Below are 12604 nucleotides of genomic sequence, written 5' to 3' on the forward strand. Positions count from 1 at the left end.
ACACACACACAAATACACACTCACTCTGCTTACGTCTGAAGGAGCACTCAAATATCTTCTGTTCATCTGACGCACAATACTACAGCCAAAATATTTATTCCAACTAAATGTTGCTTCTTTGTGATGGAGAGCGTGCTCAGCTCACTCAGCCAAGAGATGTTTTCATTTGTGAATCCATTCATGAGATCTGTCCAAGCGGCCTATTGTTTGTTACCTTGGTGAAGCTTGTGCAAATGCCTCACGTAATCAGCTGACCTTATTAGCAAGTGAAAGGAGCCCCTCTTTCCATTACATTATACATTCAGTCATGTTCAACTGGGGCATTTGGCCATGACAGTATTCTGTCTGTGGCAGGTCTCTGCCTATAGCTGGCCTATTTAGGATGCAACTACACAATCTCCAGCAGACCTAATTTATTTTAGTTGTGGGTGTTGAGCCATTACATCAACACGATGAGCGTAAATCAGACCAGCTTTCCAATTATTCCATCATCATTTTATTTTTTTATTTTTTTCGGCTTTTATGCCTTTATTTGATACCCTGGGCCGCTGCAGCAAGGACTCAGCCTTGGTACATGGGTCGCCAGCTCTACTGAGCTAACCGGGCGCCCTATTCCATCATCATCTTGATTTATTAGAAGAATTAGGATTTACCCTTGCTAAGTCCTGCTCCTTTTTAGAACTAGGGATGCATGATATGTTTTATTTATTTTATTTTTTTTTTTTTGTACAGCCAATACGATAACCCATAAGTATCTTAGACTTAGACTTAAAATCCATGCTTAAAGTTATCAAAAAATAAAAAGAATCAAAAGTGTGAAGTAAAAAAAAAAATTGTCTTGTTTACAACACAATAGAAAACATCTTTAACCATTTTGCTCTTTCTATCCTCTTTCATTTTAAATTGACTCTGGCTCTTTGCTGCTCCTTGCAGGAGATTGATGCGTTTGTCCAGGAGTTCTTGTCTGTGGTCCAGCGGCTGCCCTCGTACATCTCCACCCTGCAGACTCTGTCCCGGCTGCCTCTCCCCTCCACCTTCAGCGAGCTCCAGCACTTCTGCTTCACAAACGAAGCCAAGTTCCAGCAGCTCAGGAGGTCAGGCTGTTGTTTTTCTGCTCCTCCTGTAGGCCATTCTTAGTTCACTAAATGGTGTGACTGCATTAAAAGAAAAATAATATAATGACAATTTCAGCATGGCTCATTTCTACATGTGATATGATGATATACACTGATCAGCAACAACATTATGACCACCTGGGCCAATTCATTATATACTGATATATTCAATGTATTTTGAGATTTTATTGTATGATCAAGCAATCGATTCTTTTGGCATTATGGCTGGATTAAGGTGCCAAAATTAGATTTTTCATAGTTTCATATACCTTACTTTGAGAAATATCAATCTTTTTTTTTCTTTTTTTTGAAATTTAAAAAATGTCATGCATAACTCCTAAAATAATTATACCATAATAAGTTCAGTAAAAATTGCAATTGACAGTTTATGGCAACCATTGCATTGAAAACTTGCACTGCAGTAAAACCTCTGGAAAACAGTTTTGTCATTCTCAGTGGCAGGGAGGCAACTGTAGTCAAAGATCCTCAGTGAAGCACTAGCCCATGTTAGTCACTAAATTGTGTGCATCTTATCAAAAAGTCATGGTTCTATGCAACTTTTTGTTACTTCACAATGACACCTTCTGAAATGTAAGTGTTTTTTTTTAGTGATAAGGTTGTGCTATAGTGTACCAAAAATGTTTTGCGCTGGTCAGGGGGTATCCACCTTTTATTAAAAACTTTTGGGAACTACTGAAATAAAAGATAACTCCAGCTTGTGAGGTCTGCTGTTGCTTGTGCAGACCCCATGAAAACCAGTAAACACCCTCACTTATCATTGTTGCAAGTTTTGTTGCGACAGTGTTCTCAGGGATTTAACCACTTGAATATGAACATATTGGGAACTTGAATTTCTATCAAACACAAGGTCATTCGGAGGCAGCGGAGCATTGAGAATGACACTAATTTGCGGGATTAGAAAACAGCTTTTGTTCAGACACCACTGTGTCAACTGGAATATACTGAGTACTAGTGTTTTCTGCACTAGTAACAAAGCACACCACCAGTGCAGATTACAGAACAAAGAAACAAAACACTAAATGTCCCTTTACCCACTACACCATCTTCAAACTAGCCTGCATTAAAGCTGCAGTAGGTAACATTTCTTTTTCCACTGAGCCTGAACAAAACAATTAGAACTGAGGAAGAGAGTTGATTGTTGAGTCTCATTCCCAGGTTATTAAATACCAAAACTTTGGGCCCTGGAAATGAGACTCAACAATCCACTATCTTCAACAGTAGTGTCTTTCTGTCTTACTCTGTTCTGATTGGTTGTTTTCATTCAGGCCCGGTGAATTCTTGCAAATGCCATGGCATGCCAAATGCACTAGAATGATATTTTTTATTTTTATCTGAAAGTTTCAGTAAATATCAGTTATTTTCTAAAAGTAACGTACTGCAGGTTTAATATGTTTTGGTAAATTTGCAGGGAGCTGGGGCTGGATGAACTGCTGAGGCACTGTGAGAGTGTGGTGGAGAAGCTGCGTTACCCTGAGAAGGAGCCGTGCTACCAGGCGATGGCTGGCACTGCCCTCTTCACTCACACTGCCTTCGATATGCTCCAGAATCACTGCAGGTACTGTGAGCCGTCGGCTTTCAGAAGGCTTAGTCACAGGGGAGACTACTGTGCTCAAATGCCTTTATCTTAATCCTCTGCAATAACACTTCCCCACGCATACCATACAAAAATGTTGCAACGGTCCTTTGTTGCACAACAGCGGCAGCACAGTGCAAGCATGAGTTTGACCAGTAAGGTTTTTGTATGCTGAAAAATGTGAATCTAAACAATTGTGTTAATCTGACATTTTATGGTAGTTACACTCATCAAAAGTGATTTGGTTTTATAAATGTGACTGTTTTCATGGCTTAAAGTCACAACTGCTTGCTCTGTGATTGTCTGTGTTGAACTAGAAAAGTATGGAAGAGCATTTAGACTGTCCCATCCAGTGTGGTAGGATTTAGTGGCATTTAGGTGTGTAGTTGCAGATTGAAGCTCCCTCGCTTCGCCCTCCCCTTCCAAGCCTGTAGACTCCTTTTTTATGCCTGAATGTCACAGCCTGCAAAACTCTGCCCCAAATGTCTGATAACTGAACCAAATGCGACCAAATTAAGGGTGACTGTGGCTCAGGAGGTAGAGCAGGTTGTCCACTAATCAGAAAGTATGCAGTTTGATCCCCAGCTCCTCCTGCTGCAGTGTCCTTTTTAGAAAGATGTTAGGCATGGGACGGGAAAATTGCATGTCCTGACTATCTTGACTAAAATAATTGCGATAAATGATATGAAAATATACTTTAAACTTTAGAAACGGCACTCAAATTTTCAAATGTGTAGGAACTCGTTTAAGAGGAAACTCATTTAATTGCATTTAATCAAGACCAGTTTCAATAAACATGAGTCCATTCATTTTGGTATTGTAAGGTGTTTGGGCTAAAGCAACCATTAGGGTTGAGCAAGTACTCTGCTGAAGTAAGTTTCCAGTACAGATTAGGTACTTTTTCCAAATGTATATAAGAGTAAAATGTGTACTCAATGGCAACAAGCCTATAGCAATATAGCAACTTTAATTTAAAAAATAAATCGTAAATAGTTTTCTTACTCTTGTTATCAAACAAGTTGCTGGTATAAGCACCACCCCCAATGCATCTTGAGCGCTGCCCATATGGAGTATAGATACAGATAACAGTGTTGTTGCTCATCCTGACTAAATGGCATACATTGTGGTGTAATGGATTTTAATTGATGATGCCGGCTGTTGGTTAAAGGTTTCTTTGTTTTTTCCAGGATAACTGAAGCTGTGGAAAAAGTGGAGCTGCTGTGGCAGCAAGCCTTTTCTAAGGCCCATCTCCAGCTGCAGGTGTTCCAGCTGCGAGAGGACACACTGCAGGTGAGTCGGCCGACAGCTCTTTGTGTGTTGCTTCATATGGGCTCCTGTGAACGCTGTGAGTCAGCCTCTAGTGGGGACTAAACAGGGCTGAGACCACCTGAAATGTGGGGCCACAGTCAAGCAAAACACACTAACCACTGGATTTTATGGTGGTAGGTAGGGGATTTTAGCATGAATTAAAAAGCCAGTGGGCCTGTTATTAATTCTTGTGCTTCTCGTTGAGCCTTCAAGTATTTTAACATGGCTCTCCTTCCTTTTTATAAAAGTATGGTGATGACCTTAAACCAACATAACATAATAATAAACCAGCAATGGTTAAAATGTCAGGCTACCTCTATGAACTCGATGTGTTTGCTTCTGCTTACAGATCACAGAGCAGATAAACACTCTTTTTCAAGAGAAACTCCAGCCTTACAAAATAGAGATTGCCAAGGATGCTGCCAAGGCGGTGCTGTTGGTGTCCGAATTTGAGGCATCAATTCACACCCCTGCTATGGTATTTATTTCTATTCTTTTTCTTATTTCTTTTCTGGTACTTTGCTTAGTGTAACATGTATGATGATTTTAACAGTTTAACACTGAAGTGTCTTTGTTCCTGATTAGGTTGGATATCTATCAGTCACATATCTACTGTAACATATTCTGTGATTTAATTTTGTTATTGTTTTTTGTCAGTACTGTTGTCCACCTCACTTGTATCTTAAATAATTATATAATAATAAATTCCTTCTCACCCGTCTCCTACCAGGCACTTGTTCGCTGCGCTGAAGACGTGATCCACACGTTGGCGGAGATCCTACCGTTAGATGGCCAGACCAGCGAGCGCTGGCTTCTGGATCTGGAGAGGCTGAAGGAGAAACTCCACTCTGCTGTGCACTTCAACCTTCAAACCCTCAGAGCAGTTTCCAGTTACCGTCACTACTACAACAAGGCAAGCACTTGAGGAAGCTTAAAAATAGTCATGTCTTAGAGCTGTGGTCTAGAAATGTATATTCAATCTTTAATGTGAGAAATTGAATCTCACAAACTGCCTTTGTTTTTTTTTATCTGTCATTCAGATGAACCAAAATTTTCTTTTTGAGATCTTTTCAATTGCATGTGAGATGTTTGATTTGTTACACTTCAAAAAATTAGGAAGATTTTAATTTCACTCTCATATCACTGACTAGAAGTAAGCCCAATGAATCTACAGTTAAGACAGTTATGGAATAACTAAAGCTTATCAGATTGCAATCCACAGCCAGCATCGTATCAATTTATGGGTCCTTGACACCAAAACGTTTGAGGGCCACTGGTCTGGGTGATTTAAAAAGTTGAGGTGCTGCAGCAGACTCCCACCCTCAGGTAGATGAGGTGTATGACCTCTAATGGTCCCTATCACCCACAATATTTTCTGTTTGAACTATTGTGAGTATTTCTGAGCTTTTTGTAGTGTCCTATAATTTGCTGATCTTTAAAAAAACTTTACAAACTGTATAGTTGTACTGTTTTCACTGACTGTCAATGTTGTGAGGGGTTTTATGAAAGTCTTCTGCACAAAAATGTGCCTGTAATGCTGTGGTCTTATTAGCTAAATTACAAATGATCATATCAGAAAAATATTGAGTGTTGCGTTAGGATCATACATACATACATACATACCATACATAGCATACATACATACATACAACAGCAGCCGCTCATAAAATTTTTTTAATGATTCACAAACAATTAGATGAAGTCTGCCTGTGTCCCCTTTTTGAAATAAACAATAATACACAATTTTACTATTCTTGGAAAATAAATGTTTATTTCATTTAGTGTGACCCAATACTGTCCACTACTGTTCCTCTCACAGGCCAGCATCTGGTACCGTCTGGTCCTCTGTGAGAACTTCCTCCAGGAGCTGCTGTCGGGCGTTAACGGAGACGGCGCTTCCACGCAGAGGCAGAGGAAGAACTGGGGCACAATCCCTGCATGGAGGCACAAAATGTCCACTTTCCTGAAGAAGAATCCCCCCCCAGATATGGAGGAGCTGGTTCATCTGGCTCATCTGTCTAACGTCGTCCCAGATGATGAGGTCCAGCAGGCGGGCAAACAGATGTCCCAGCGGTGAGGGACCATTTACTTTCATGTCTCGATATTTGTCTTACAGTTTCTTTTAGGTGTGGGAAATATTTGTCCAGGACAATGTTGCGGGATGGTCTTGGCTCGTCATCCATGCTGGCTACATTGTAAAATAGTTGAAGTATGCTTCAGTTTCTCTTTTAAATTTTTCAGAAAATATCTGTATCGCCCACTCATAACATGTTTACTACATCATCTCCAACAATTGACCCTTAAGTCCCTCCCCTACACAGCTAGCTAAGTACCTACATGATTGTTAGCTAGTAAGTACACATTTGAACTAATGCCTAGCCAAATGCTAGCTAATTACGCTAAGTAATTTACGCAATCACATGTTAAGTTAATGTTAACTTAATAACTAACTTAAACGAGTCACTATATAATGTAGCTTTTATTTTTCCTTCTTGACAATTTGGTTGTCTTTAAACAGTACAGGAAACGGAAGAAGTTGACAGAGGTTCTAACCGAGGCAAGCTAAACTGTTATTGGAGCACAGAGCGAAAATGCAATGCATTCCTATCCACACATCTGGTCCTCGTCAAGATCTTAGTGTGTGTATGTATGTATGTATGTATGTATGTATGTATGTATGTATAATTTTTATTTTTATTTTTATTTTTTTTTCATTCATTAGGTGTGTGACCCTGAGGAAACTCCTAATTTCTTCAGGACCTGTGGCAGTCAGTCACCTTAAGCTGGCCTTACAGTGGCAGTATGAGTTGTTGCGGAGCAGCCATATACATCATTCCTTTGCTCACAGTGCTACAAATGGAATGGATGTTCCAGACCTCACAAAAGGTGATAGTGGTAAGGAAGCGCCCCATCTTGGAACATCTCCTTCAACTGCAGTTTCTAGGAATGCGCCGGCCGAGGGCAAACCCCTCTCCCTCAGCTCATTCGACTCAGGCTTCGATGGAGCTGGGAGCAGCCAGCTGGAGGCCTGGGGAGGGAGGGAAGGAGTGGAAGGTCTGTCAAGATTAGGGACCAGGGACTCTGTAAGACCGGCCTTGAGCCAGCCTCAAATCCACAAAGAGAATATGTCCAGTGTTTCAGATTCTGAAAATAACAAAGAGGAGTTTGACTTTGGCTCTGTGGGAAACTCGTCCAGGGCCAGCATCCAGATCATCCCTAAAGTAACTGTGGAGTCCCTCAACTTTGAGATCAAAGTGAAGCGCTCTGCTGCGTTACCCAGTAATCCTTGGCTTAGCTTGCCGGTAGACGATCTGGAAAACTCTTACACAGTTACTATTAAACAGAACCCAACACCACAAAAGAGGGACCTACAGCTCCACGATCCCTCAGACCCCCAAGGTGATGCCAACCACTCCAACAGGTCTCGAGATCAGCCCACACAAACAGAGGTGTTGACTAGCACACAGGCCAGAAAGCCACAGAACAGGGACTGGATACTAGATTCACAAAGCAGTTTGGAGGATCCTGAGCTAAGTTCCATTTGCAACATCCTGTCCAGCACTATTACAGACGGAAGAGATAAGTCCATCTGCACCACAGAGGGGATCCCCACTCTCCTCTGGGATTCTTATGACCTCCATGACCAGAATCCGGATTCTGTTGATGGGTAATGCATCTGTAGCACTTCTTCAAAAATATGCTTTGACCTAAACTATTTGGTAGAAGGGTTAATTTTTCTTTATTTTGTACAGGATTGAGAGAGAGAGAGTAGTTTACAAACAGTCATAGTAGCGCAAAAGAACCCTGTCAACTGAGTGCCCCCACCCCCTTAAGGTGGCTATGCATGTCAAGCTTTCCATTCTAGCGTGTTGTATTTATTTTATTTTACTTTTTGTGGCTTTATTCACTGAGCAGTGGAGAAAGAAGTTCACAACAAAGCTGTAGAATTCTCTCTAACCAGAGTGAGTTTGTGGCCAGAATTCTATACAGGGTTACAGGAAACAATCACGATACAGAAAAGGTGAGGGCCGGGCTCTCCCTCACAATAGATCAAAGGGTTTTACTCACAAGGATCTGTTAATCAATGAAAATAGTTTATCTCAAGACAGCTCACTGTCCTACACAATGGCAGGTAGTTGTGTGTTTTACTGCTTAGGTGTTAAAAATCTACATATTGGTGAAAGAATGAATGTTCAATGACAATCCATAAATATCTGCAGCATCCATAAATATATGCAGGGCTTATTGTCATGCACCAATCATTTGTACTTTACAGGAGATTCTACTGTAGATTAGAAACTACCATCCTTACAAAAGTTAAAAAAGCTAAAAACTGCATACTGGGCTGTTAGTTCTCAGTGGAACTGACTGCAGTCATCAACAGTGTGGCATTAGAGGATGTCATTTGTTGGTTTGTCGAACTTTGATAATGTATTGATTTGGCTAAAAGAAATGACCAAATGGCACTTTCCATGCTTTTCTAGGTTGGTTGATCTCTCCCTAAAGGACTGGGATGTGAAGGAGCAGGAGGGTCTGAAGGAGGTGGAGAAGATCCTGGACAGGGCTGACGAAATACTGGAGGTAAGAAATGCACAGTTGGACAGGTGGATGATTGCTACCACTTAAGGCTGCAACTAGTGATCATTCTTAGTCTTTAAAATATCAAATGTAACATCAGCTGCCATTCAGAAGTTACAGAGCCCAATGAGTGTCTTGATTTCTTAGTTGAGCTGTCAAATAAACGTCTTTGTCTACAGAGAGAAGAACATGTTCTGGCTCAGGAGGCGGTGTTGGATGCTCTGCTGAGGTCTGAGGACAGGCACAATCATTGGCCTCTGTGGGACAGCGAGGACCAGCTCGGTGTAGTACGTAAAGGATACTGTAGATTAAATTGTATTGTAAATGGAATTTATCAAATGGAATCAGCGTTTTTTTTTTCTTGTTTTTTGCATTCCTGAGGGTGGTGGGTTTTTTCTATCTTAGGCCCTCACTGGTCATACAGTTATCATCAAATTTTTGTTTTAATAATTTCAATTTGAGATTTCTTATTCCAGAAACATTTGAAACATTTGTCACAATGATTAGGGACAAAATGCCCCATCAAAGTAAGTTTCACTAAAAGCTGTTGTTTTAGACAACATTATAGAAAGGATCCCTACAGAGAGAGACCAGAAACAACAGTTTCTATTGCTTGCCACCAGACTCCATAGACTAACAGTGATTTTATCTCACATATCATAATACTTGACTCAAGGTGTGTGCACTTTGAATGAAGATGAAGTTAAAATAAAACTCACCAAATCCATGAAACTTTTCACTTTCAGCAGATGAATGTGAAAAACATCCCTTCTAGTGTCAAACTCTGCACAGACCTCATTCAAACATCATACTGTAGGAACACTGATTTCTGACTGGAGGGAGGCTTTAAAGAAATATGCAGCCACACAAGATGTTACTTACATGTTTGTACAATACCTGAACATACCCGTTTTCAACACTGCACTTCCAGTTGCTTTGTTTAGGACTTTAAGACTTGTCAGATATTAGTCATTATTTTTGACTAAGTTGAAGGTAGGGCTGTCTGCTCTGTCAGAGACTCTGGATGGAAACAAACAGTTCCATTGTAAAAAATTTAAATCAAACTTGTCCAGCTTATGCTGTATTTGTCAGCGACTGTGACTTGAGAACAAATGTCCATCTTCATTGACCTACAGTTTATACACCCAGTGTTGAGTGTTTGCTCATTCTGCTTTCTCTGCTCATTTTTAAAGATGTCATCTAGCGAGCTGGCTGAAGCAGGTGTTCTTGGCCTCGAGGATTTCCTTGTCCCTGCAGAATCTGACAACCTCAGTGAACCCACATCAACTGCATCTGCAAGTGAAGCTAAGGCCTCTGATGATGAAGCTCCCACAGGAGCAGATGAAGCGGCATTTCCCAGCAGGCCGGACCTGTTGACGGAACTGAGAAAAGTCCGCGTGCTGGACAAGCTAATTGTGGAGGAGAACCTGAAGATTCACCAGCTCCGACGCTGCAAAGAAACACCCAATGAGGAACTCTCCGAGAGCAAACTCCCAGATACAAACGGGCTGTCGAGTATGCGCAAAGAGAGGGAGGCTTTCCGGTTACAGCTGGAAAGGGAGAAAAGGGAGGTGGAAAAGCTCGAGAAGAGTTTGGGCAAAGAGTGTAAAGTGAAGAAGCACAAGGACAGAGCGAGAAGGGTTGTGAAATGTTCTATAATGGAGAAGGGTAGAACTGAGAATAGGGAGGACCAAGTGCTCTGTGATGAGCTTTTATCAGGGAGCTGTAACAGATCACAGAGAACATATTCCTTGGTCCAGAAGGATCCTCAGGCTCAGGATAGCAGTACAACTGAACATATTCAAGCAGTATTGGGTCATCATGATGCTAAAGAGGCTACACTACAAGACTTACTTCCAGATTTGCAGTGTCAGGATCACTACTCCGAAGCTGAGCCATCAATAATTAATGAAACTGTCTTGATAAGTGCTTCTGATTTGAAGGATCCTCCTGAAGAAATTCAGGTATGTATCAATGGGAAAGAATTTGGCAGATCTGGTAAAAGCGCTACCATGTGCAAACCAGAACCATCCCAAACCCCTGAGATGAGGCCAGATGATGGAGCGTTTGACCCAGGTGGAAAATCACACCTTCCTTCTGTGCCTAAGCCAAGAAAGGCTTCGCTTTCTGTGAACGGCGACCTCGCAGGACAAGGAATTCCTCATTCCACAGAGCCGCAGTCACCAGTTACTCAAAATCTCGCTATTGTGCAACCTGCTCTACAAGATAAACCACTTGATGCAGTTCCAGAGAACCTGACTCCAGCCAGCAGCCACAACTTTGCTTTCAATCCAAATGTGAATGAACACAGCAACAACAACAATAACAACCATGCGCTCCCAGATAAATGCAAGTTGTCATTAGATCTGTCTGAAATAAGCACTAAAACTGAAGAGGATGAATCTTCCTCAGTGGTACCAGATTTACACCCAGCAGAGGGAATCCAGACTGTACCTCCTGTAGATGAGTGCACACATCAACAGTCGGCACCAGAGCTACCTCCTGACCAGCCTCTGGAGTTTGAGCCCAGTGGAGGAGAACACTTGACTGATGGTTTTCAGAGCTCCGGGTCCATAAGGGTGTCAGGCTCTGGGTCATGTGGGATTCAGGCCCAGCTTAACATCAGCACGAGAGAGGTAGGGGTCTACTGTGATATGTGGCAACTTTTTAAGTCTTTGAAGTCCCTCAGTTGAGAGCCTTCATATAGACCTTTCAGTGTATCTCACATTCATTAAATAAGACTTATCCTTAGTCAAAGGGCAGATGCTGTCTTAGGCCCTCGTGGAAACTTGGTAGTAACACAGAAGCTTTTCTTAAGGATACAATTCAACCAGGAAATCAATAATCAATAAAAATCAATACTTCACATTTGTCCTTCACGTTTGTGCTGCAGCTGGATATACTTGCTGCTTCCAGTCTTTATACTTAGCTGGGTTAACCACAGATTGACTCCCTCTCCTCACTTAAACACACAGACACGAAACTGATATCAGTCTTCTCTTCACAGTCTTGGAAGGAATGCTAATGCGAATATTTCCTGCGATGTCATAACTATCAGAGTGAAATGTGACTAAAATGAATGATTAATTAATATTTTTTCTCTACATGGCTGCAGATGACAGATTTCAAAACCCCCATAGTACTGGATACAGGGTCTGGTTTGATGAAAGCAGGATTTGCAGATCAAGACCTCCCCAAAATTATATTCCCAACAATTATTGGGATGCCAAAATATGAGGTAAATACATATGCTTAATGAATTAGTCCTCGTTCTCTACAAACAAACATTCTAACAGTAACGTCTAGCCAGCCTTTATGACGCGAAGTTGTGTGTTTGCAGGAAATAATGAATGGTAACCTCGAAAGGGAGACATACATTGGACATGAGGCTCAACACTTGAGAGGGGTTCTGGCTCTGAAGCATCCCATAAAGAACGGGATCATCCGTAACTGGGATGATATGGAAAAGGTAAGTAGAAATGTTTTTTCCAGATAGGGGAATGCTTTAGAACTCCCACATTTTCCCACAGCCAACTACCACATAGCAAATAAGGTGCTGCTTATACCCTCCTGGCATATAAGACCATGTCTTCGAAGACTTTCAGCCCATTCCTAGAACTCTAAATGCAAAGACAATGTAGAAACGGAGTAAGCCACTTGGAGGGAAGAAGGAAGGTGGGCGGGGGAGGAGTGGAGGATTTAAATGGAACGCACTCTCTCAGCACAAACTCTCATCGACCAACCAGCAGTAGCTGCTTTATACAAATCATCAGAAATCTCTGCAGACTCATTTTGACGAGGCAAAGGCGTCCTCTGCGGATAATTGCAACGCATCAGCACTTGGTAATTAGTTGCATCAGTTCCTGATTTAGAAATTGAATGGTAAATGGACCTGTACTTGTATAGCGCCTTTCTAGTCTTCCAACCACTCAAAGTGCTTTTACACTACGTGCCACATTCACCCTTTCACACACATTCACACAGCGATGGCGAAGCCCATCGAACAGAA

At 41.5% G+C, this 12604-nt stretch overlaps 2 protein-coding genes across 2 annotated transcripts in view; both read left to right on the forward strand.

Moving 5' to 3' along the window:
- The window catches only part of si:ch211-241j12.4 (proto-oncogene DBL), a 12287-nt gene extending 7345 nt beyond the window's left edge, over positions 1-4942 (forward strand). Inside the window, exons 7-11 of the mRNA XM_035679067.1 lie at positions 934-1094; positions 2545-2691; positions 3897-3999; positions 4367-4495; positions 4748-4942. Of these exons, the coding sequence (XP_035534960.1) occupies positions 934-1094; positions 2545-2691; positions 3897-3999; positions 4367-4495; positions 4748-4942 (735 nt within the window). The remainder of the gene's footprint in view (positions 1-933; positions 1095-2544; positions 2692-3896; positions 4000-4366; positions 4496-4747) is intronic.
- An 884-nt stretch (positions 4943-5826) lies between these two features.
- Positions 5827-12604, forward strand: part of si:ch211-241j12.3 (uncharacterized protein LOC566552 homolog) — a gene marked incomplete in the record, with an annotated part of 9882 nt that continues 3104 nt past the window's right edge. Inside the window, 7 exon segments of the mRNA XM_035678450.1 lie at positions 5827-6090; positions 6740-7684; positions 8502-8598; positions 8775-8882; positions 9789-11231; positions 11711-11833; positions 11936-12064. Coding sequence (XP_035534343.1) covers positions 5969-6090; positions 6740-7684; positions 8502-8598; positions 8775-8882; positions 9789-11231; positions 11711-11833; positions 11936-12064 — 2967 coding nt within the window.

This window comes from Morone saxatilis, unplaced genomic scaffold (assembly GCF_004916995.1).
Source record: "Morone saxatilis isolate NCDOM2014 unplaced genomic scaffold, NCSU_SB_2.0 Contig7, whole genome shotgun sequence".
NCBI classification, from domain to species: Eukaryota; Metazoa; Chordata; class Actinopteri; family Moronidae; genus Morone; species Morone saxatilis.